Below are 27,218 nucleotides of genomic sequence, written 5' to 3' on the forward strand. Positions count from 1 at the left end.
AATCACCTAAATGTGGGAGATTTTGATAAGATTTAGCACATTTTTAAATAAAAACAAAATCTCTAACTTGAGGTGATGCTTAAATAATAATTAAATGTTGCATTTGGTTGCAGTGCCTCGTTGCGTGGTCGAGATTTCTCAAGATGCTTCGCAGAGGTTTTCTGTAAAGTGTAGTGACTGTGTATTTGTAGGCAAAAGCGGATGCCAATTTTTGTACAGCAATGTCGCACACGCAGGCATTTGTTTTAGCTTGTTGGCCAGGACACCTGGAAAAAACACCCTTTCTTATAACTGAGTGCAATCTCACATGGTTCCTTGATACTGTATCTTGTTTTCCTGATTTGTTAACTGCCATTTTGCCATCTCGCTTCACTGACATCAACAAGGAATTGCACAGGAACAAGTGCTGATCCCTTCTTGTCCCCCTGTTCGTCCCCTCACTAACAACTTGGGACGCTGTTGTATCTCAGCCGGTAATGAATCTCAATTCCTTTGTCACCTAATGTTGAGTTTAGCTCGTGGTGATATAGCCAATGATAAATAAATCTCACTTTGGTCCACACTCCCTTCCTTCTCTCCTTGTTGGATGCCCCTTCCAGATGTTCACTTACATGCTGTTGAAGTGCTTGTTGGGAAGCTTTTTGGCATCAAGTGCAGAAGCAAAACCAGGCAGAATAAGGGAAAGGGATGTGAAAATAACTCTTAAATCCTCTTTTAAAATGGTGAGTGAAGGTGAGATATAGTTTCACAGGAAACAGCCACCCTCTGGCACCTTGTGCAAGTGGCCATGATTCATTTATGATCCTTAATCGTGGGCCATTTGACCAAACCCTGCGCGGCCTTCATTTGCTGCCCACAAGCGGTGTCTGCCAGCAGAGGTCACTGAGCAGATGGAGACAGCTGTTCTCTCCTCGTTTAATAAGATATTAGGGAGGGAGTGTGAGTGGGGAAGACATGGCTGATTATAGCTGGAAAATATAGTATACAGTATTGAAAATGCCCTCCTGCCCCTCAGTCATATATCTTCTCTGTACCTGTTAGCACTCAGTTTGTTTACTTTGATTATTTTTGTGTAAGTCTGCTCAGTGTGTAATAATAACAACACCACCAACTTACATTTATATAACGCCCTTCACACCGGACAGCGTCTCAGAGAGCTTGAGGTATCCATTTTATTTAAATACAAGTACTGTAGAGTATTGGGTTTTCCATACTCACACACCAGGGTCAGAGCTCACACTCACACACCAGGGTCAGAGCTCACACTCACACACCAGGGTCAGAGCTCACACTCACACACCAGGGTCACAGCTCACACTCACACACCAGGGTCAGAGCTCACACTCACACACCAGGGTCAGAGCTCACACTCACACACCAGGGTCAGAGCTCACACACACACCAGGGTCAGAGCTAACACTCACACACCAGGGTCACAGCTCACACTCACACACCAGGGTCAGAGCTCACACTCACACACCAGGGTCAGAGCTCACACTCACACACCAGGGTCAGTGCTCACACTCAAACACCAGGGTCAGAGCTCACACTCACACACCAGGGTCAGAGCTCACACTCACACACCAGGGTCACAGCTCACACTCACACACCAGGGTCAGAGCTCACACTCACACACCAGGGTCACAGCTCACACTCACACACCAGGGTCACAGCTCACACTCACACACCAGGGTCAGAGCTCACACACACACCAGGGTCAGAGCTAACACTCACACACCAGGGTCAGAGCTCACACTCACACACCAGGGTCAGAGCTCACACTCACACACCAGGGTCAGAGCTCACACTCACACACCAGGGTCAGAGCTCACACTCACACACCAGGGTCAGCTCACACTCAAAACCAGGGTCAGAGCTCACACACACACACCAGGGTCAGAGCTCACACTCACACACCAGGGTCAGAGCTCACACACACACACCAGGGTCAGAGCTCACACTCACACACCAGGGTCAGAGCTCACACTCAAACACCAGGGTCAGAGCTCACACACACACACCAGGGTCAGAGCTCACACTCACACACCAGGGTCAGAGCTCACACTCACACACCAGGGTCAGAGCTCACACTCACACACCAGGGTCAGTGCTCACACTCACACACCAGGGTCAGAGCTCACACTCAAACACCAGGGTCAGAGCTCACACACACACACCAGGGTCAGAGCTCACACTCACACACCAGGGTCAGAGCTCACACTCAAACACCAGGGTCAGAGCTCACACTCAAACACCAGGGTCAGAGTTCACACTCACACACCAGGGTCAGAGCTCACACTCACACACCAGGGTCAGAGCTCACACTCACACACCAGGGTCAGAGCTCACACTCAAACACCAGGGTCAGAGCTCACACACACACACCAGGGTCAGAGCTCACACACACACACCAGGGTCAGAGCTCACACTCACACACCAGGGTCAGAGCTCACACTCACACACCAGGGTCAGAGCTCACACTCACACACCAGGGTCAGAGCTCACACTCACACACCAGGGTCAGAGCTCACACTCACACACCAGGGTCAGAGCTCACACTCACACACCAGGGTCAGAGCTCACACTCAAACACCAGGGTCAGAGCTCACACTCACACACCAGGGTCAGAGCTCACACTCACACACCAGGGTCAGAGCTCACACTCAAACACCAGGGTCAGAGCTCACACTCAAACACCAGGGTCAGAGCTCACACTCACACACCAGGGTCAGAGCTCACACTCACACACCAGGGTCAGAGCTCACACTCACACACCAGGGTCAGAGCTCACACTCACACACCAGGGTCAGAGCTCACACTCACACACCAGGGTCAGAGCTCACACTCATCGCATCGTGTTTCATTCACCAAGAAGAGACCAATTTGAAACCTCATTATTCATTAACTACCAGTCTCGCCGGTGAGAATGACACATCTGAGCTATAAGCTGCTCTGGTATGAGAAATGCAAAGCATTTGTAAATATGGTCTAAATAAATGTCTGTATGTGAACTGCAGCTCACTTTACATGCACTGTCCTTCATGTTATACCGTGGATCAGGGAGTGAATATAAACTTGCTGGGAAACACTAATCTGCCTGACAGTTGCTGTCGTGTAAACGCTGTTATTTGCTCTCTAGTGTGTGTGTGAGATTAAATTCACCAACTCTTATCTCTTGTCCTCACTTATTTTACACGAGCGGAGGCTGAGCGCATTGTGTGTGTTGGTGACTGCCCCATAGGGCAGCTTTATTTGTGGCTATTTTATCTGATTTAAGATGAGGAGCAAATTCTCAGTACAAGTCGAGTGAAGGCATTGTCCACACACAGAATAAAACAAATGCTTTTATCCTTCAGAGCCCCAGTGTGTGACTGACTGCCCAGAGAGGCAGAGAGGGGCCTGAAGGCAGAATGCCATTCATTCATCGATGTGATCTCGCTTTGCCTCCTCCCTCCCTCCCTCCCTCCAGCCCTGTGGTTCTCAGACTCCTCCCAAAACTCCGGCCTAGAGATCTGCCTGTGACTCTCATGTCTGTGCAGTGAAGGGGGTTTATATGTGGGTTCTCCCCCCAATCTGCTCTCTGCTCTGCTCTGCTCTGTGCGATTCGAGGCTCGCCTCCTGTGGAACCTCCTCTGACTGAGAGTGATTTGGCGTGTGGCCCTGGGCGAGCACTGGCCCGGCTGGGAACATGCTGCTGTCTCTCCCACAGATGAGCTTTGGCTCTCGCTCTCATCCAGTGCAGCAAGCGAAAAAGGTAACTAACTGCGAGCCTGTGCTGTGCTGCTCTGTGCTGTGCTGTGCTGTGCTGTGTGCGTCAGGTTCTCTGTGGTGTCCCTGCATGAGAGGTGGGAGAAGGCTTCCACATTTCAGCAGCCGTTGTGTGAGAGCTGGGAACCGAGTTTTTATTTTTATTAAAAAGGAAATGAGTGAGAAGGAAGTCACAGGAGAGAGCTCGGGTACACTCATCAAAGGAAGTCTTGTCATGTTCCCAGCAGCAGTCGGTATTCATAGAACAGTCACCAAACCAACATCTTATTCACTAGGACTGACCTCTGGAAATTACTGTTCGTCTCCTTGTGTTAAATGTATTGCTAACTACCTGCATTGCTGCCTTAGCCCAATACAGCAGCTAATCTAGCATTTATTTCAGAAATATTTCTACTGTGTGTGTGTGTCTGTAAATTCTTTAGATTTTTCTCTTCAGTTAAAATGTTGAGCAATGACAGAGAGTGACAGCTGCAGCTTTGAATTGGGAGCGGAAGGAGGAGTAACATGGCACATTTTTATTGACATTCTGCAAGATTATGAAAGTTGTACCTAATTCGGTAAGATTAGGGAGCGAAGCGAGCCTGCCTTTGCCTGGCTGACTGACTGCCGCAGTCAGTGTGTGTGTGTGTGTGTGTCTAAAACAACCTTCCTGGATTCAAGGAGCTGACCCTTCTCCCCGCAACAGACAATCCAGATCTGGTTTCATACGCTGATTGCTGCCGTGTGCACTGTGTTGACATGAAAAAAGGGACTTTTACAGAGCCAATACTTCTTTGTTTGAATGTTTTCGGTCACCCAGGATTAGGATTTCAGGCAGGAATTCATTTGGTTCACTTTCCATTCAATGGTTCCGTACATTTCAGTTGTTTTTTTTAAAAAAAGTCTTTGTTTACATTTGATTTATATTGTTTTACCTTGTTGCCATTTTTATTGTTATTAGTTAAACACCTTTTGTAATTACCCTTTTATCAGTCTGTGAAAGCTGGCTGTTAGTTCCCTATCATAATACTGAACTCCATGCAAACCTAAATGTGTTAGGAACCATTCAGTATTGATCTGTACCAATAATATCTGGATATTCCATACAGAACCCAGTTTAGATTCCTCTAGAAGCCTGCACTGAAGATCACTAATAGATTGGTTCAAGGGGAACAAAAGCAATTACCCACCGACCCTAATGCAGTCAGCAGAATCGATTTAGAACTGGTTTAGCAAAAGAAGTGCAGAGAATAACTGTTCATTTCCTCACCCAGAGAAAACAATGTAAATGACTTGCCAAGTCCTTTAATGTAACACAACAGTTATACAGAGGAGATTAACAACTGCCAAATTGGCACACGACTTCTGATAGTGCACAGTGGGCTCAGTACCTCTGTTAAAGGATGTAGAGCAGCAGCTCAAACTGGAGCAATTGGTCACACAATCCATGACTGTTTGTAGGAAACTGCTGTGCGCAATTGGCTGCCGTATTTCGCCCACAAAATACACAGTCACTACACGTTACAGTATATTCTATGAAGCGCTCCGAGACGCCATCCAGCGTGGAGGGCGCTATATAAATCCAAGTTGCTGCTGTCTCGAAGAGGTGATAAGGCGCTGTATCAAATGCCAGGATAATTATTATTATTGTTGTAATTTGGATTTATTGTACCCATCTTGAAACTGTTTTCAATTGAAACATGCCTTGTCACTGAAACAATGTCAGTTTGTGTTTGTGTATCCGTTGTATCTCCAATGTGTATCCAGTGACATTTGGTTGACTGTGAGTAGCTGTGAATGATTGAAAAGTTCATTCTCATTGTAGTTTAAATGATGGTTAAGTGGTTTAGTTTGTGTATGTTCAAGACCTCTGATGCTCGCTCTCGTGGTTGGTATTAGTTTGCTGTAAGATGGTGGATCCAATTAATAAAAATCTATGAAGATCCAAGAAGCCTCTCTGCCCCCACACCAGCATTTGGCTTTCACTGTCTCCAACTTGAAACGTGCAACTCTGACCCTGTTGGAATGCTTATCCCATTAAGGGGTCTGGTACATTGGGGGCTCAGTGTTTATCAATGAAGCCAGTGTGGACTTAGTGATTGTGCAGCAAACTTCCTTGCTGGATCAGTGGGTAACTAACTTGCGTGGTATCACACTGAACAACACACAGCGTTGGGGACTCTAGCTGGCTGTTCTGAATTGGCCAATGGCAACCAGGGTGACAGTAATGACAGCTACAGTGAGTGATGTGGAGCTGGGTTTGAGGATGAGAGAATTAACTAGAGATCCCATATCTAATGTTTAGTGAGTGACCTGACTTGAAATACAAACGTGATGGGGACTAGGACAGACCAGCATCAAGTTCTCTGTGTCAGGCTGAGCATTGGATATCCACCAATACAATCCCCACTTTTGTACGAAGAATGATGAGATGAGTGAAATACTGAAGCACTTTGAATACCCCCATAAGAATCATCATAAATGCTGCATTAATTATTTTAGGAGGTGTGGGATAGATCTATTTTATCTATTTATTCATGTATCACATTTTATATCGCTCTTGAATGAACCATTACTAAATAGCTTTTATGGTCCTCAGTGTGGTCAACGCACAAACTTCTGATCTCAACTAATTTTGACATGAACAAGATCACTGCAATTCAAACCACACCTGTTTAGACATAGTTTGAAATGTTGGCAAACAGTGTTTGCCAACTAATCACAAGGTATATTTTCCTCTGTTCCAATTCTCGTTTACTACAGTAAGTAAAGGGATGTGGTGAAATGTAATAGTAGGAATGGGACCAGTGTCTAGTTAAACCTAAAAGCCTTTGTATTGGATTTGAGGTGAATTAAGAAATTTAGCAAAGATAACAATAATAATAATAAACCTTCAATTTGATATAGTACCTTATTACATTGTTCAGATGTCTCAAATCAGGATATAGTGTAAAGTGAATTGACTATATTTTGTGGGTGAAAAAAGCAGATTTGGGGATTTATTCTCCGCTTTATAATCTGGTTAGTAGCAACATATCCCATGTGTGTGTAGGGTACTTATCTGGGCTGCTATCAGTGATAGAATTCCTGCTCTGTGCCAGGGCTCCAGGTGAACATGTGAGAAGGGATAACTAATTCTTGTAAAAATGTTAAAAAGATCAAATCTGATCGAGTATTTAAATTTAAATCAGAAACACAACATTTCATTAGCCATTTTCATCATTACTCAAAGACAAGAGAGACAGCGGGAATGGTGACAGCCAATGGTGTCAGTCTGCCCTGCTTCTCACTGCGGAACTTCTCAGTGATGGACAAGAGTCTCTCAGTTTCAAAGATGTAAAGATCAAATGTTTTAATTTATTCCCCAACCTGGCCGGCTGCAGTGTTTGACACACTGTCCTTTAACCCCTGGGACGTGGGATTAAATCACACCCAGACAGATAGGAAATCCTGTCTCCAGCCTGATGTGACATCAGTGTGGACAGTCTCACCTGAGTGGTTACCAGCTATTGGCCCACAGCATAAAACTGCCACAACTGAGCTAGCCATTTCATTCAGGAACATTTTCATGATTGTTAATGTGCACAACATAGTAATGCCCTGATAAATGACTGGTGCTGAAATACTGTCACTGTCCAGTGCCTTGGGACGTCCTCCCGACGTAAAAGGCGCTATACAAATGTAATCTTGTTGTCGTTGTTGTTGTTCTCAAAGTGGGTTAAAGAACATTGAAGAGGGAGTGAGCTATGTTAGCTGACCATAGTTCACTTAAAGTGGGACTAGTATACCATTGCCATGTACCTTTATCTTGATTAGTATAAATACAGTAAAACTCTGATCTGTATAAATTGTATAATGGCCTAAGTCGTAACATCTGCCCAAGTCCCGTTCAAAAGTTTATATTCTCTGCAAGTTTGACATAACTCGTATTTGCCTCAGTCATATTAAATATATTGTCCCCACTGATACGACTTACGTGAAATTCTACTGTGATTCATTTTTAAAAGATCTGTTTTGAAGCAATACGGGTGAAAAAAACACCTTTTTTTTGCTAAATTTCTGAATGGCCTTGGATTTCACGATTGCATGCCAGAAATTCCTGCAAACAGCACCACTCAACAGTATAGTGAATATGGAAATGATTTACATGAGTCTTTTCAATAACTATTGTTCTGTGGCCCTCTGCTATAGGAACAAAATATTCCCTTTTGTGAGTCCAGCACTATTGTTCCATAAGTCGGTCATGATGAACTTTAACCATTTGCTCTGGAGAACCAGATCATCATCATCTTAATAATGATTCTTGCATTTGATATAGTGCCTTATCACGTCTTAGGGATGTCCCAAAGCGCTTCACAGAATATACTGCAAAGTGAATTGGCTGTGTATTTTGTGGGCGAATGGTGTGCAGGTGAAAGTTACAGTGCCATAGTTTTGCAGTCAGATTTTGTTGATTTATTTTTATTTTCTACCCTCTTTGGGTTTCTCCCAAGTATTAGGGTGATAAGGTTCTGGATAAAATCTGCCAATTTCTACTCCAATTTCTGCTGATTGGAGTATTTTGAGGCTGAGAAACAAAAACACGGCAGTGAACTGATTCCTGTTCGAACCGAGGCTGGAATTCCCTCAAATATAGGCAGGGTTTGTTTGGACAAGAGTCTCTCAACTTCTTTTTAATATAAAAACATCTCAGGGGAGCTATTTACTCCCTCCCAACAGCCTGCAAAAGAACAAAATGGCCCCTGAGACCAACAGAAGTAGATTCAAAAGAGTATGGAATATTCATAATGTTCCTCTGTGACCTCAAAATAAAAATAGCCCTTTTGCTCGGCAGTAAAAATGATGCCACTTTGTAGCTCGCAGATTGCATTGGCATTGCAGGAAAAGAAAATAGGGCTCAGTGTTTTCTGGGTCTATTGAGGTCAAGTCTTGAATGATGCCTCTCATGTTTTCCACATTCCTGGTAGGAATCTCAATTGGTTCCCCCCTCCCCCCCGCCCCTCCCACTACACATTGAATGTTCCACATTGCCTTAAAACCAAATTAATCTTTTTTAAAAAAAAGTCAAACACAGGTTTTTTTTTGCGAGGGGAAATGTCAGTTTTTGGGATGATGGTTTCAGAATGTAAACCATTGCCAGATTATTTGCTAACTGCAAATGCCTGTGTTTGCTGTTTTCTCTCATGCCTTCTGTCATCACTTTATCCACGCAAACTTTTCCGTTCACACCCGTGAGCTTCACAATAAAGAGACATTCTGAGTCATGCAGAAATGTGCTAAATATTTTGTCGTGTGTTCGCTCCATCCCGGTTTCTTTGACATACATCTGGTTTCTATTTCATAGTTTTTTAAAGTTTTTTTTCAGTCCACTGATCAGCACGATTTGTTTAATCTGATTCAACAACACATAACCTCTTAGACCAGATGGGCTTTTTGTATTGTTAGCTCGTCTCTCTTCTGTTTTTTCCTCCCTTTTCTGTTAACAACATTCCCCCCCTCCACTCTTTTTTCGGATATTGTTCCACAAACAGAGTGAGTCTGAGATCATGTGTGTCTGTAACGATGACTGCTGCACCCACTGTTAAGCGCTGTGAGAGCTACCCTGTGTGAAGGATGCTGTGTAAGTGCAAGTTGTTGTTGTTGTCTCTGTGTTACACCACCAACAACAACTTGTATTTACACAGAGCTCCTCACGCAGGATAGCGTCTCACAGCGCTTGACATTGGCGGAGCAAGACACAGAGCTGGGGGGAGGTGACCAGAGGCACAGTCGAAGAGGAAGGTCTTCAGACCCGACCTGAAAATGGGGAAGAAGGAGTCAAGGCTGAGGGACAGAAAGAGAGTTTTACACAGTGTTATTCCACTGTGGAAGGGTATCACAGCTGAGCCCCATCTGGTTCTCACCCACTCTGCACTTTCGAGCAGGGCTCAACTGCTAACTATTGGGCAGTGGGACCCAGACTGATTTGCTTCCCTTCAGAACCTAGGTGTTGGGTTGCAAGGCCAACTCTTAACTGCTCCACTCTTGCCCCAAATGAGATCAGCTAACACATAGCAATGTGGTCTGAACCTTCAACTTGCTGGTACATGGGGCTCAGTTTGAGACCAGTCAGTCAGTAAGTGAATGCCTGTAACAAATAGGTTCTCTGCTGCAGTCTGTACTTTAGCTTAAAGTATTTTACCGGAGCCAATAACTAAAAGCTTATTCAAAATGGAACTTGTGCAGGGTGATTTTATACTTCTTACTCTACAAGTGGGCCTGTCATCAGAGCTTTTAATTATACCATCCACTACAGTAAACTGCTTTATAAAGAGGGCAGCCACTGTGATTCAGAAGGACTGAGCCTTTAGAGCAGGAAGGGCTGATGCTTACTGTTAGGAATGTTAGGCATTTATGTTAGAGCCAACCATTCTGTTTGGAGGAGTGGATGGTTTCTGCGTTACAAAACTAACAGCCAGAAATGACTCTAAACAACTGCGAGTTTCTTGAGTTTAGTGACTTACCTGATTAGTTAGCTAAAGGGAAATAAAACAAGTTTGTGTGTATGGTCTAGAAAGGGCTCCAGGTTTACTGACTGGTGAACACATCACTCACTCCAGCTTTAAACTTTGGATGGATGAGGCCACAGTAGGTGGGACTATTGCTGCAGGGAACCATTTGGGTTTGAATCTAGGTTACACTGTCACAAAGCTTATGCTGATTTGAAAGGCAACAAGTAACTAGAACAAGGTGTTTCACTAGTCAAAGGAATCTGGGAGTTTTTCCACAGTTCATTGGACTTGTGTTTCAAGTGGTTTAACTTTCTGTGCAGTTAGGAACATTTGGATCCAGGGAAGATACTGTACATCCGCAGTTTGTCTTGTCTACCAACTTTTTCAAGAATTATTCCCGTTTTCTCAGAATGATCTTTCCAAACAATCCGGTGAGAAACCCGTCTCACAAACAGGTGGGCTTTCAATCTTTACATCAGTGAAATATCTCCTTTTTTAAGATATTCATAGCTTTTAGATTTATTTTATGTGTGTGTGTGTGATTGTATGAATCTACAAATGAGCTGTGTGGGGGAATAGTGACCCAATATTGTTGTGCATTGGATTTGGCTATTGCTAATCCCAGTTTGATTGTATACTAACATATCTGATAATAAAATGAAGTCCAGCTGTTTGCTAACACCCAACACTGTACAAGGTGAAGAAGGTCTAGCTTTGTGTTTTCATTGTGTCTTCTGCTTACAACACTTATAGCTTACTGTAAGGCTGAATGCTTGTATAAGTACAAGATGTAACTGCTGTTCAATGCCTGCTTTCAGTTAACCCTTTGGATCTCTTGGGAATAGATATTTTCATTAAAGTGAATAGCTATTGTTAGTGGGGGATAAAAAGCCTGCAGTGATGGCAAAGCTTTTGTTTTAATGAGCAGCGTATAGTATCATACTGTGGTGTACAGTGCATATATAAAACGTACAGTACTATGAAAATAACCAGACATACAAAAATCTAAAACGAGCTTGCCATATGGTTTATCTTTGGTAAGAAAGAAAAATCTTCAGAAATAAAATGGCAGAGAGTGAATGTAAAACACTGTACAACTGGACTCAAATGTCAGCAACCTCCTTATCATGTTGTCATGATTTCAAACCATCAGGCTCTCTCTGTTCTCACTAAATCTTGATACTCGCGGTTTGAAGGAGCCAAGTATGATGTTTGAAGGAGTGGATGGCTTCTTAATTTACCAAAACTAACAGCCAGAAATTAATATAAAGAACTGCAAGTTTCATGAATTTAGTTGATTACCTATTGGTTAGCTAAAGAGGAATAAAATGAGCTCATTTGTACAGTCTAAAGAGTTATAGATTTATTTATTGGTGAACACATTACATCACCTCCCATCCACTTTTAAAACATAAAACTTGGAACCTATAATTGGAAGGAATATTGATATTTTGCAAGGCACATATTGTCACATTAAAGTTTTAAAAATAAAAAAATGAATATTAGAAATTAACTAACAAGATCGTAAAACAGATCTTCAGCTTGGAACAACACATAGAAGTAACTATGATTGTTTTCTTGCTGGATTTAATTAAATTAATTTAACTCGATAAGATTCTAGAGGTAAATTCCCCACCTTATATAGAACAGCAAAATGAACCTTATGTGTAGTCTGTGCTATTCTTGCCTCAATCAGGCTTTGAATTTTTCAGAAAGATCTATGTCTTTTATGTAGTTTTTTGTGTATCTTTTATGTATATCTCCAAGGTAATAGGGCCATCAATTTAAAAGAAAATCGAATGCAATGCAATAAGTGCTAATTTTAGCCAGGACTAAGCTAGGAGTTGTACGAGAAATAGAAAACTTGTTTAAGGACATTGTAAAGTGGAGACCCAGGAGCTTCCTGTTTTACAGGAATATAGTCATCATGAATTCTGTCTTGTAATCCAGATTTCTCAGGTTAAGTTCTGTGAATCTCCTAAAAATCGTGTTAATTATCAGTGTGTTTAAATGGGTAAAAGCTGTGCTTTAAACCTTTTCAACACAATGTCGAATGCAAAGACATGCTTCTACTTTCTGTTAGGAAATAATATCTGGGGACACAGTATATGGTTTGGGGCACGACATGTACAAGCGACTGCCAGGATGGTGGAAGGTGACCTGGGTGGACCTTGGTCTTCTTTTACCCAACAAGTTCTTCTGTTCTTATGTCACAAGCGTATTTTAAACGGTTGCTGTTGGTGACAGACGAAGTGTTTGTGAGCTGGATACAGAATTGCTCACCTTCCCAGTGAGATGGTGTTCCTGTTCCTGTAAGCTATGTGGAGCTTGTGGTTGTTATATCAGGGAAAACGCACTCCCAAATAACCTGAGCCCATCTCTGATTCTCTGAGATAACTCCATCATTATCAATAATTAATTATTTAGGGTTTGAATCCAGGTTGTAATGAAACGACCTACCATTTGGTTAGCACTTTGCTTTTATGCCCTATTTTCTTTCTTCTGTGCTGTAAGATTCATTCTATGAAATGTAACATTAATGTAAAACAGTGTTTCAGCATTGGACCCTCTATTAGGAGCCTAGCTAGGACAATTACCAACAACTGTCTGTGTCCATGTATGAATGTATTTGCTGCCACAGCAACACCAAGTGTTTGCACTGAGACGTGGAGAGCTTTGTGGGGCGAGGCCTCTGACTGATGGGCTGTGTGTTGTGTTTGCGGATGTGACTGTTCTACAGGTCTGGAGCAAGCTGATAAGATGCTCCTTTTCCCTCAGTGCAATCTTCAGCCTGCAAGGCCTAAATAGGCTGACACAACAGGTAAACAAATGTGCTTTCAGCTTCTCACATGACAGAGGAAGTAGTCAAAGTTGGGACGCTAAGCTGACATGAAACCCAGGCACACACTGACATTCTGACTGGAAGATTCCCTTTGTCCACATTCAGACTCAGATGGTGAATTGTTCCCTGATTGGGGTTTGTTACCCCTGTTGGACAGTCAACTTATTCATTTCAGGTTTTATCAGGGAGTCAGGAGAATGCAGCTTTATCATAGGTCACCAGCATTTTAAACATTTATTTTAATGCCTTAAATGATTCAATTAATAATGGAAATTGTCAGTGATGTGAAAAACGCAATTTCCAGTTCTGTCATTTTATATTGGTTTGATGGGTAAATGTGTATTACATTGAATTCATCAAAATTGGGATGTGATGTCAAGGAAAAGCTAAAGAAAAATTCCCTTATTTTTCAAAGAAGCTTCTTGTGTCTCAACTTGCCTGAACGTGTGCAGGATGATGTGCTGTCTGTCAGGTACTGTAATAAAGCCGTTTCTGTTTCACGGCTTGCTTTGCTAGTTTACCGACTCGGGAAAGACAAATTGGGATTTAACACAATTGGTATTTGCATAACTTCTGCCCTTGGTTTTAGATGTAAGAAAGGCTCAGCATTTTAAAGTAAAACAAGGATGTTTGTCCTTATCTGTGAAGTAGTTTCCTTCCCTGTGTGAACCAACCAATGTTTAGAGCTTTCTCTCCGCTGTATTTTTAACATGAGCAAAATCTGCAATTCAACTAGATGAACTGGACAGTAGGACTGTAGGACGGGTGAGTAATTTGACAGCTTGGATTAAGGTTTGGACTTGCCAGGAGGGAGCTAACGTGCAGAGCTTTGTGTTAGTAACTCAATGGTTTCCTCTGGCACTGAAGGACACTGTGTTTAGATATCTCGGTTGACCTTGCTGCTATTTATGGTTTAGTATGTAGTATCATCTCAGGAGAGGCTGTAAATGAAGCTATTTTCATTCAAGAACTTTTCCCAAAGGTAGTACTATAAATTTAGTGGCATTTTCAACTTTGAATAATAATTTTAGCACAAATTGCTTAAATATCATTATCTGCTCTAAAGATTTCTTCTGTAATGGTATTTGTAATAGTACAAAATGATAACTGTTTGCAGTGGGTAACCTTTAATCTATAAACTATACGTGATAGTGAGGAATAACATGATAATCCTAATCCTTGCATGTGATCTGACTGCTTCCAGCGATGCAATAATCCTTTTTTCTGCTATAGTGTTAAATTTGATTAAAAATGTTGTGCTGAATATTCTGTAATAATTGTGTTCAAGTCTCAGGAGTGGACGATGCTCAAATCTGCCAATCACAAATGTATCAAATGTTGTCAATTCTTGATTTTGCCTTTGGGAGGGGAAGTGATCTATTAACAATATAATTTACCATCTCTAATATCAATGAGAAGATGCATCAGCCATGGCAAAGAATGTGGTGTATTCAGACTTTGGCTAATGTGGACCATGTAATATTGCTGTCATAGCAGCTGAAGGTATCTCGCTTCAGGGTAGAAGAACTAATATTGTTCACAATCCACCCACCGTGCATCTAGTTAACTGGATGTGGAGTAATGTTTAGATCAAGTCCTTAAGAAACTGTGAAGTGTGTGCTCTGATATCCAACTGAAGGAAGTTGAATGAAAATGAGAAGTTATAAATGCACATGAAATGGGATCTAATTGCAATACGAAATGAGTTGAGTTTCTTTACAATTCTTCTTTCTCAGAATATTCTTTTCTAAATACTATGTGAAATTAATGAGATCGAAACACTGCTCTTGAGTATTTATAACAAATTCACATTCACATAATCTGAATTATTCTTTGTTAAACAGCAATATAGCTATCAGGGGGTTTATTTGGGGCTTTTAAAGAACAATTGCAGTTATTTTGTTATCAAATCGAGATTAAATTGCAATATTTAGATGTTGTATTATTGCAAAAATAACCGAATAGTGTGGTGACTTTACAAGACAGGCTCAGGATTGAGGAAATAACATTTTAATGTGCAAAGTCAAAAACGGTGTACAAGGTTTGCCTACAGATACAGAGAAACAGTGACAGCAAATACCTGAGAAACACTTTGAGATATTTTGGCTTTCTAGATATTAAATTATGTGCGAGTATTGTTATTATTAAGGTAATAACCCAAACCTGGATATATTGTTTCTACCAAGTTATGGATTGAGTGACCAAATTACTATTGTTTTTAATATAAAATAGTTTTAGAAAAGTATCAAACAACATGGAATGCGTGAGTTTAAGGAACACAGATGTGTAAATATCATTTCCAAACGTTTTGGAATGGGAATCTTCACAATGGGAAATCTTTCTGAAATTTATGGTTTAAAATAACTGTACCATCAACACAGTCATTGGGGTTCAGATCTTCGATACGCCTTTTGTCCTACATCCCTTAGTATTGCTTTGATCTTCAAATGGCATTGGAAAACCTCCATCAGATAAATGAGCTGCACGATCACAACACAAATGGTGAGAAAACCAACAGAGAAAGAAAAATTCACCATCACACTGATTATATTATGAATTATAACCAATAACACTAAGTGAATTCAAGGCAGTGATCCAACCTTGACATTAAAATGGTGTTTCATAAACGCTTCGATCTTCACTCTTACAGTTTCTGACATTAACTGAATACCTATTATATGGGATTAAAAGGCAAGATACTGCAGATGCTGGAACTCTTAAAATAAAACCAGAAGTTGCTGGGAACATTCAGCAACAACAACAAAATTATATTTGTATAGTGCCTTTCACATCAGGAGGGGAGAGAGGAAAGTGAGTTAACGTTTCAGATCAATGACCTTTCGTCAGAACTCCAGAGGTCATTGACCTGAAACGTTAACTCACTCTCCTCTCTCCATAGATGCTGTCTAACCTGCTGATTATTCCCAGCGACTTCTGTGTTTATTTCCTATGTGGGATTGCTGCCTTGTAATTTATTCATGGCCATGGTCGTGAACATGTGGCCTGGGGGTTGCCAAGAACTTATCCAACCTAACACGGAGTCCTGGTGTATTGCATTTGTCGTGATATTGAATGATTTACTTTCTGATGATCTACATAAACACAGCTCACACATCAGTCCAGTGAGTTTCTCCTTAAATCTGTCATCCTTCGCTTCTCTATTTTGCTTCACTTGATGTTTTTCTTGGGTTCTTTCCCACCACTTCACTAACTAGCTTCTTGCTTGTATCAACATGTGTATTTATCCTTTTTGGAGGCAGGGTTATTCCTTCAAATGAGAAGACACAGATAACAGTTGTAGTTGGTGACTGTTAAAATGTAACTCCACAGGCACTCTTGCCTGGAGGCCTACAGAGAAGATCAAAGCTTTCCTCTGATGTGAGATCAGGCTCCTGTTTACATTATGGTAACTTGGGGACCAGAGGAGTACAAACCCTCCAGCCACAGACTGGGTTTCTGCCAAGGGGAATGTGCCACGTTTGCTACTTTGTTGAGTCAATGCAATAAATGGGTAGTCCTGTACTCCCACCAATTATTTGGTTACTATTGAAATGCATCTCCTTCCTCCCCACCCCACCTCTATGTTAATTGTAAATTTATTCCTTGACTGTTTGAGGAACGCTGCTGTGCGCAATTGGCAACTGCGTTTCGTTCACAAAATTTCCATGACTGTAAAGTGGATACAATCAATTCACTTTACAGTATATTCTGTGAAGCACTTTGAGACAGATATCTGAATGACGTGATAAGGTGCGATATCAAATGCAAGGATTATTATTATTTTGAGGAATTTCCAACCTATATATTCTCTCTTATTTCTAACTTGGAAGAAGGCAGATACGTATTACCCTTCAACATAACAGTGCCTTCAGGCAGGAAGGAAAGTAAGTACAAAGGGGTCTGACATCGCTAGAATCAGGACCATTCACAGTGTTTCATCAGAGGTTAACAATTCGGATCCTATCAATTTTTTCCCATCTAAGGCTCAGTGATGCCATTTATACCATCACAAGAATTGCTTCACTCACAAGAGATCAATGGTTGAACCTCAGCCCGGCCTGGTGTGTAAAGCTCTGTGTGTCATACACAGTAACACACCCACTCACAGAGCTTTCTGAGGACATGGCTTTGTTTTGGTTTCAATTGTCTTTTTGTCTAGTTTCTCACTTCTGTCCCACCTACATTCCTGAGGATGGAAGAGTATCAACTAAAACCCTACTGCAGTGTACACTTTCAGTTACTAACATGGCAACTGATATAACTGACTGTTTATGGGTGTGTATGAATATGTTTGTGTGTGAGTATGCTTGTTTGTGAGCTTGTGTGTGAATGTGGGTGTGTATGAGAGTGTGTTTGCGTGTGTGACTGTGTGTGTGTGTGTGTGTGAGCGAGTGTGTGAGCATGTGATATATACGGGAAGTGTTGCTGTAGAATGTACATTGATGTTGGAAGCAAAATATAAAGGTGTAAAGTGGTTTGCCGGTCTCAATTGCAGTCTGTTCTCACAATTCAGTGCATTCGATTGATGCTGAGTTAAGAGGGATTTGTTTGAGCTAAGGGGTCTGTTCTGCCTTAAAATTGTGTTGTGTTTTTTTATGAATGAGTAATGGGGAAGGAAACGGTAAACCTCTGTGGGTTAAGACATTTTATGGTTGAAAAGAAAGCAGTGGTGGGAAGTGGGATTTGGACATGGCATTTGTGACCTTTACCAGAACAATTAATGCTTATTACTTGAAAACGTAGTCGCAACAATCTTTTGGCTTCAGAAAATTTTGTGCTGCATTTAACGCTTTAGTCACAATGAGTTCCATGACTAATGCGTGACTTTTATTACACACAGCAGCACAGAATTTCATTACAAGGTCAAACTACAGAAGTCTGAGTGATGAATTACATTTCACCCTATTTGGCAAACACAATGCTGGGTTGATTGAAGTTTGAAATTAGTGTAATACAGCCCAATGGCTGCTTAATTTACATTATAAATAATCAATTGAAAAGTTTGGTTACTTGAAGAACAAAAAGTTGTTCTTCGAAAAGTCTAATTTTTCTGATACTTTTGGGGAAGAGAATTTTCTACAATTTCTACACGTTTTGTTTGAAATGATATGTTTATAGTTAGCCACACAAACAATATGTAATTGTCAAATGAATGCAGGGTACATCTTTTGAATCTCTTCGGTATTGTAATGACTTTCATTCATAGTGCTTGTGGCTAATATAATTTACATGTTGCTTCATGGGCAGAATGCATTCTGACTTTTTCTTGTGTTAAATGTTATCAATAGAATCATTGAATCTTACAGCACAGAAGAAGGCCATTTAGCCCATCATGCCTGTGCCAGAGCTACCAACTAGTCCCACTCCCCCACTCTTACACCATAGCCCTGCACAAATGTTCCTTTTTAAGTACCCATCCAATTCCCTTTTGAAAGCTACCATCAAATCTGCTTCCACCTCCCCCTTTCAGGCAGTGCATTCCAGACCGTAACAACTCTCTGGGCAAAATCAATGTTTCCTCGTCTCCCCTCTGGTTCTTTTGTCAAATGTTATAGTTTCAGTCCTCTCTCTGGCTGGGCTCACTGAGCTGCAGATAATTGAGAGAGTGAGCAGTGTGCTCCAATACAGGTGTGAGGTGGGCATCGTGAAGGTGTGTGATCACTGCCTGGGTGATGTGCCCTCCACGATGTTTTCTTTCATAGCGCCCTTCACGCAGGGTATCACCTCGGGACGCTAAACAGTGGAGGATCCTGATGCCAAGCTGGGGGAAGGGAGGGGGGAGGTCACCGTAAACACGATGAAGAGGAAAGTTTTCAGGTGTGATCTTAATAAGGAGAAGGAGGGGGCAAAGTGGAGGGATTCAAGTGGATGAGGGAAGCGAGATGGTGGAGGAGGATGACATTGTCGACTGTGTTGAGTGCAGTGGAGAGGTCCCTGAGGATGAGGAGGCAGAGGGAGCCCTGGTGACAGAGAGAGAGGACGTCATTTGTGACTTTGATGAGCGCTGTGTCTGTGCGGTGAGCATTGCGAAAGTGTGGTTAACACTGAGAAATTAACTTGTGTAAGAAACTGAACTTGTTTATCTTGAGCAAGGTGACAGTAAAGAGGCACTATAATGACTTTATCTAAGTCATCAACGTTATCAACTGATTATGGCTTTTCTGACAGCACAGCCATGTTCTCAGCTATAGAGGGAATCAATCAGCCCGTGTGTGCGTTTCTCTTCTTATCCTGGGCAGAGTCCACTTGTGAGGACATCAATTGAGAATAAGATTGCCTTTGTTGGCCCACAATCAAATGAGGTGCCAATGCTGAATCTCTCGCCAATACATGAGAAATGGCAACGCTACTTTAATAATCACAGTGCCTTATCATGTCTTCAAGACATCTCAGAATGCTTTACAGAATATACTGTAAAGTGTAGTGGCTATATATTTTGTGTACCTTACACAAGACAGACATGAGTGCTCAGCTCTAGTTCTCAGGCAACTAAGAAACATGCTGTTTTCAATGCAAAGCTCTTTTCTGTTCAGTTTGACATCAGAAGTGATGCTGCTACCATCAGAGGAATGGGCTAGAACCATTTTTGATGACTCAAATTGCCTTTGGTCACTGTTCAGATGACAGATGTGCTAACGACAGTAGTTTGAAGTCAAACTCTTTCTTTCCTGTTTGACTGAGCTTTCGGTCACCCACCCAGCCATCTCACTTGTTGAACGTCTAACCCCACCATTGTACAGTGCTCGGAGACATTCACTATCCTGCCTGAATGACCCTAGTTAAAGATATAATGGTGCTCTGTGTGCCTGTTATGTGCTTTAGCAGAGGGCTGTGTGCACGCTGCATGCTGAACACCTTGTGACCTGGGCAAGTGACAAAACAGCATCACAGAGAAGACATGGATGGGGGGGTAGTAATCCCTCAAAGAAATCAATAAATTGTTTGGTCACTGTTTGTGGGACAGGGCTGTGTGCAATTGGTTGCAACATTTCAACCCACAGTCACTACACTTTACAGTGTATTCTGTGAAGCGTTCTGAGATTAACACGTGACATTAAAAGTGACCACATTATAGAACAAATGACTGTAGCGCCATATGAACTGTGAACAGCCATATGCTCATACATGTTCATTGTGTGCTAATGCTGAGAACATCACAAAATGTGTAGTTTAAAGTGTCCAATCAAATGGAGACGCTGTCAGGTAAGGCATAATCAGTTGATGAAGCAAATTGATTGATGCCACATTTGGCTCTGGACAATCTCTGTGTCATCCAGTCGAGCGGGCAATAATGTATTTTGTGCGTTAAGCCTGATTTAGCTTGTTCTCAGCAGATGCAGGTGTGAAGAGGTTTTGGGGGTCAAATCTATGAACTCTTTGAACTTTGTAGGAGTGTAATTTTTAAGAATGCAGATGTGCCCATTTAAAAAGTTGTTTTTAGGATTTTTTTTACATGCTTGACATTAAATTCTTTATGATTGTAGGCACCGAACACAATAAAATACAGGTTGTTGATTCTTGGTCAAGTGGAATGAAAGCTTTAGTTTCCGAGGTACATTGTCTGAACATGAAGGAGGCCCACATTCCTAGCCATCTCCAGTTTTCAAACGGGAAGCAAGGAGTCTAGGAATGCTTTGTGATGATCAGAAATTCGATATGTCCAGTTATGCCCACAAAATACAGTCACTACACTTTACAGTATATTCTGTGAAGCACTTTGAGACTTCTCAACAACATGATAAGGCGCGATATCGATTGCAAGGATGTTTTTTGTATGTGCAGCATTATACTGAACACTCCTAACTACTGCATTTCTCTCTGTACAGTCCCACCCCTTGCCCAGGATACGGTTTCTTCCTTCTCTATATTAAGCTTCCGAATAACATGTTCCTGTGAGCTGCTTCCTGTGCTCTCACAGCTAACTGAAGGTCATGACACACCATTACTACCGTGGTACAGTTATCATATTGCTTGCTGCATGCAATAGGCTTGTCTCAGAACACCATCAAGACAGGAAGTTTGCCCCGATTCGTATTACATCAACAGGAAGCAGTTGCATATATACACGTACTTTGATTCGATGGACTGGTGTAATGTGGGGGCTGGATTTTGTTTGAGGGTTAGAAGTGGGCAGACAGGCTGATCTGATGCACAATTAACTAACATGGAAGCCTTACAGTTAGCTACACCGTCTGGTACAAAAACACAATGACATATCAACATAACCTCTGTGAGTGAACAATAGAGAGCAAGCGTAATTAGAAGGCATTAGGCAAAGTAATCAAGCAATTAAGATAATGTTATAAAATGTGAAAATAAAGATCAAGTAGTTTACAACTGTCATCTGAACCCACGATTGGATTAGATTGCAGTCTTGCCATTATGGCTGGTATCAGTTGTTATTTACAATATACATGTTCATGTTGCTGGCGGAGGAGACAGACAGCAGCTGTAGCCAATGTGCAGATTCTTTGTTACTGGCTCCCAGTTTTTGATACCTGATATTCATGCCTGGACCATCGAGAAATATAGCCAGGGATCTAATACTGCTGTGTGTGTATTAGATATATGTCAACTTTACTTTATGTTTTAGCCTTTACAGTTAATCTGAGACTAAAGGTGATGATCCTTATAAAAAGACAGAAAAACTGAAATACTTCTTGTCTTTTTGCAGCAAGCTTGTGGGCCCACCTCACAGCCAATGGCCCCACCAAGTCCCATCACTAACAGCAGCAGCAACAGCCACAGTAGCTGCAGCAGCAATGCTGGCTGGGAACAGCTGAGCAAGACCAACCTGTATATCCGAGGCCTTCCCCCAGGCACCACCGACCAGGACCTGGTGAAACTCTGTCAGCCGTAAGTACTCTTTACAACCTAAAGCCTCCGTCACTGTCAGGCGCTTTGGGACACTACCCTGCCTGAAGGCTGCTGTATAAATGCAAGTTGTTGTTGTTCCACTCCATCAAAAACAATGCGCATCTTTAGAGATGTTCTTGGGTATCAAAATATAATGAGAAATTCTTCTAAACAGAAAGTGTATAATATATTCTAAGTACATGTTGGGATTTTATTGGATTATTTCTGTTTCTATCCTGGAACACAAGCCATCATGTATCTTCTCGTGTCGTCGAGACATCTCAAAGCGCTTCACAGGATATATTGTAGCGTGGAGTGACTGTGTGTTTTGTGGGCGAAACCTTCCCTCTGGGTAGGAGAAGATTTTGGGGATCTGTGGGCTTCCATTAACTACCTTGAGAAGCTTACGGAGTTTAGAAATGTCTTAACCTTCTCAACATTCAAAGATTTTGGAAATGTTTGCTTTGTACAGACCCAACAGCTCGGGTCTCCTCGGTCCCCTCCCCACCACCTACCTCTACAACAGGTCTAACCCTGGTACAGTTACAGAGTTCTTACTCATTACATCCCAAACCCTGCTTTGATCTCTCAGTCACAAAATGCTAGTGTCAGCATTTCAAAGGGAGCCGCTGGGATCCATTTAGCCGCAGCATTCTCTAAAGTCAAAACTAACGCACAGTATCAGTTAATTTTTTACTAGGTTTACAAGATTCTTTAAAGTTTTCTTTGTGCCACATAGTTTTCCACAACATTAATCCTTCTCCAGTCTTTCTCTGCTCTGTGTGTGTCTGTGTATCTGCCTGTAGGGGGTGTGACTAGTCAGTGTGTCTGTCTGTGCTGTGTGTGTGGGTGTGAGTAGTCAGTATGATTGTAAGGGGAATACTCAATTATATTAATAATAATCCCTGCATTTGATATAGCGCCTTATCACATCTTCAAAGCGCTTCAAGGAATATACTGTAAAGTGTAGTGACTGTGTGTTTTGTGGAATTATTGAATTATTATTACTAGCTCAGTGTAGCCGGGTTGCTTTGGTTCATTGAGGGTTTGTGTCCGTTTGAGACGCAGCCACCAGAGAATTTGAAACTGTGCAGTTATTTATTATTATTTATATCATGCGATGGGAATTTTAAAATCAAATTGTAGCAAATAATTGGATGTTGTATTGTATAGCCTTGTATTGTACATATTGTATTGCCGCCCATGTTACTGATTCACAGCACATTTAGAGTGAATTTACAAATTGTCAAAATGACAGCTCCTTAATCTGTCAGTGTCTATTCCTTGCCTTACTCTGCCCAGCCCAATATCACTTGTAGTTTCTCTCCCAAGTTCTACTATAACATGTACAGTTTTCTATCAGTCTTTATTTGGACAATTATTTGAAGAGGAAAAAATTTGTAGCGTTATGGGTTAAGAGCGGGGGAGTAGGACTAGTTGGTGGCTCTTTCAAAGATCCAGCACAGGCACGGTGGGCTGAATGGCCTACTTCTGTGCTGTAAGATTCTACGATTCTCACTCAGCCGAGCCTATGGTTTCCTACAGCTGTACCCGCCTTGAGAATATGGTCTGTACTAAGGTGATGTGGTACAAACTGGATGTGTGTTCATCAAATGTATATCAAAGTCTTTACTCAAAATGAAACAAATATTCTTAAATATCAGTTTGGGTTGGAAAAAAAATTTCAACTCATTTTCATTTCCAGACTATTTAAAGCACCAAAAGCTTCCATTCTGGGAGCCTTATTTGACTTTGTGATCAAACAAGACTTTCTTCTGCATATATTTAGATCATTCACTAAAATCACACAAAAGTTCAAATGTGAAATTTCTTTTCTTATTTATCTCGGCTTTTGTTCTCAGAGACTCCCTCTCCCTCTCTGGTCGGCTGCTTGTAGGTATTTCCTGTTCTGTTTCACGCTTTGTCGTTTTGTCCCAGTTCAATCGTTCTTTATCCTGACTATTTCCAGTCTATCTTGACTCAATCTCACTCTTTTGTCTGAAATCTATATACTGTGTTCTTGTTTAGTCTCTCGGACTGACTTGGCGTCTCTCCCTTGTTTGCTGCCTCTCCTCTCTGCTCTCTTTGCTGCCTTATGCCTCTGCTTTCTATCATGTGTCAATCACTGTGCCAACCTCGAGTCTGGTCTGTAATCAGCACAAGAGAGAATTGGAGAAGAATAAAGCCACGGCTGCTCGCTTGGCAAAGAACAAAAATAAGCAACACGTGCCTGAGAATGTTGTCGTTGCAGCTGTAAATACACAAAAGGAAAGGATTTAAAAGGATTGAAAACTTTGTATTTAATATACAAATGAGTATAGAGGGGATTGAGGTGCGAAAGGAAACATTTGCAACAGGAAACAGGAGTATGAAATTTAATTGTAGAGAAAAAGGGGATTGAAGAAAGTGGGTACACCCCACGCATTTGCCCAGATCAGAGCAATGTAATCACAGTGCGTATCCAAGCTATATAGTTATCACCAAACTGTCCTTATCTCAACTTCCCCGCAAAATAGTGTGTGATCTATTACTCATTCTATTGCTCACTAAATTAATACATACGTGGCTATTACAAAGTAAGGAGTGAAAATTGAAACTAATTTCATAAGTTGCACCCAGAGTTCCACTTCTAAATCATGGATTTGTGGTTTACAGACATGATAAGGCGCTATGTCAAATGCCAGGATTATTATTATTGTAAACATGTACTTGAAAAATCTGTGTGGACCAGGTTTTCTTCTGGCTGTGGTGTTTCGGCTGTGCTCTGCTGTAACAAAGTACAGAATGTCAGCTAAACCCAGAGACATGGAAGTGAACTTACCCTTATCCTGGCATCAGAGACATCAGTGCACAGATACTTTTCAAAGATATTACAGCAGTTGTGAGGAAGCCCTTTAAGATCTGGTTTGGTATTCCTTTTGATCTGAGTAATGCAGGACGTCAAAACACATTAATGTGTCTTCCTTGCCCTGATGGGATCACTTTATCTTCTGACAAATTGCATTGGGGTTTACCAACCTTCAGTCGTGAGCTACAAAGGCTCCGATTTGTTTCCACCTTATCCTCATACTCTCCTAAAGGCAGTGTTTTCATGCTGGAGTTTACAACGACAACTTGCACTAATACAGCGTCCCTCAGGCAGGGTAGCTTCACAGAGTCTTTAGTTCCCGGAGTTCAGTTCAGTTTAGTGTAGTTTTACCACAGGCTAATGTTAACCAGAATGATACGGAATCACAAACTTAGTTAGTCACTAGCTGTGAGGGGTCCTGTGGAAACCTTGTTAAGCAGCATTTTGATCTCAGTTAGTTGTCAGTGTTTTGCACGGTTACTGGTGTGAATCAATGGTATCCGGCGTGTCACTACTGGTCAGCCCTCCCACATGCTTTTTAGTGTACAGATATGTATGATGTCCAAAGGCCTCTGACAAGGACACAATGAGGCCAGTTGTTTGGAAGCAGGAGGTGTGCAACAGAACTATTTTCCTTCAATCAGCAGAAGCACCTCATCTCCCATTAGTAACACAGAGGAAATCAAGAATTCAGCAAATGGGACATTAGGTACTAACCCATTCCCAGCCCAAATGAGTTGCCACACATCCTCGTGACAATGATTAACTTGGTGAACATCTGGATGGACCTGGGTCTTTTTNCGTCTGGCAATTCTCATGTTCTTATCTTAAACGCCTGAGGTACAGGTTATATGGTAAGCGATAGTAAAGGCAGTTTTGATTAGTTGGGGCTGACTACATCTTAAAAACATGCCTATTAATAAAAATAAAACATTTTGGGGCTTGCTGTTTGCAAACAAGAGGTTAAACAACATTAGAGTGTGACTGTTTGCTGCAGTGTTCCAATATTTCCAGTTTTTCACCAGTGTGCTGAATGTGAAATCACACAAACGTTCTCCCTGAAGCAGTCGGATGCTTGTGCTATCATTTCTACAATGTGCCTGGCCTCCACCGTGCTCACACAGATGTAAATATAGTAACACAATCGCCAATTCTGATCACACTTCTGTATGTTAGATGTTGCACAGAGTGATACAGATTAACCTGATCAGGAAAGATTTCATTCAGAACTTCCATATCATTTTGTGCAGTTGATGGTAATTAGCCCTGAAAATCAATTGATGATCTCAATTATTTGGGCATGAAACACATTTTGACTAGAAATCTATCAAGTAAGGCTTTGTGTTTATAATAATAATATTCCTTGGATTTGATATAGCGCCTTATCACGTCGTTGAGTTGTTTCAAACTGCTTCACAGGATATTACTGTAAAGTGTAGTAACTGTGTACTATGTGGGCGAAATACTTAGACCTTGTTAGGGTCAAAGCACAATAATAAGTAATCACCACAAAGATTACTTACATGGATTCCCAAATCCTTATTCTTTAATATTGAAGCTCATTTGTTTTATACACAGTGGCTGGGCAAACCGTTGTGGCATGTTTAATCCTTTCAATATTGAATTTCTTTGAACAAAGGCATGTTCCTTTTCATCTGAAAACATTGCAAAATTAACACCCTGGGAATATTTTAGCAAAATGAAAGATGCTGGAAACCCTGTCAGTGGAAGCAATCAGATGCTTCAGGACATTCCTTGGGTTAATGCTGCTTTTCTGACAAATAGCTGTTTGGAAGAAGAAAGAGACAAAGTACAAAGGAAAGTATATTGAATTCCACTTTGCAGTACTTTCTAAATAATTGATGGCAGCCATAAATAAGGCACAGTAATTTGTTCTCAGCTGGAATTGTTTGTATGTATGTTCGTCAGAAGTTTTAACAGATTAAAGAGAAACATTATAAAGGTTTAAAGATAAGACAGACTACAGCAATGAAAGTACACCTCAAGGGTTCTTTATTTAATTGAAACTGATATTTCACTCATGAGCAACATTAGACCATAACATAACAGTCCTGGATACAGTTTCTTCCTTCGTACTTTCTTTAGGAAATGCAATAATTGTCATGTATAAAAAGGAAGGATGGTGTAGAATGAACACAATCTGTGTAGAGATTAAGTAACCTGCACAGCTTTAATTCCTCACAGTGTTCACGTAACACTCAATTTGTCTCCAATAAGAATGAACAGCTGTTGCTGTTAGCAGTTTGCCCACAAAATACACTGTCAGTTCACTTTACAGTGTACCCTGTGAAGCACTTTGAGACATCTTGAAGACGTGATAAGGCGCTACATCAAAAGCAAGGATTATTATTATTATTAAGAGCCAGTGAAGCCACACAGAAGGTTAATGTGAAGCACCTAACTCCTCGTTGAC

At 41.4% G+C, this 27,218-nt stretch overlaps 1 protein-coding gene across 8 annotated transcripts in view; it reads left to right on the top strand.

Moving 5' to 3' along the window:
* Window positions 1-27,218, top strand: part of LOC103176376 (RNA-binding motif, single-stranded-interacting protein 1) — a 125,604-nt gene that overhangs the window by 56,965 nt on the left and 41,421 nt on the right. For 5 of the 8 annotated variants that reach the window (XM_042336111.1, XM_007889854.2, XM_042336113.1 and 2 more), the window contains one exon: window positions 21,755-21,936. In XM_042336111.1, the coding sequence (XP_042192045.1) occupies window positions 21,755-21,936 (182 nt within the window). Of the gene's footprint in view, window positions 1-3,520; window positions 3,755-10,427; window positions 10,694-13,508; window positions 13,553-21,754; window positions 21,937-27,218 lie in introns of those variants that run through there. The other 3 variants (XM_042336115.1, XM_042336116.1, XM_042336117.1) reach the window with 3 other exon arrangements.

This window comes from Callorhinchus milii, unplaced genomic scaffold, assembly GCF_018977255.1.
Source record: "Callorhinchus milii isolate IMCB2004 unplaced genomic scaffold, IMCB_Cmil_1.0 Scaffold6, whole genome shotgun sequence".
In the NCBI taxonomy this organism is placed as follows: domain Eukaryota; kingdom Metazoa; phylum Chordata; class Chondrichthyes; order Chimaeriformes; family Callorhinchidae; genus Callorhinchus; species Callorhinchus milii.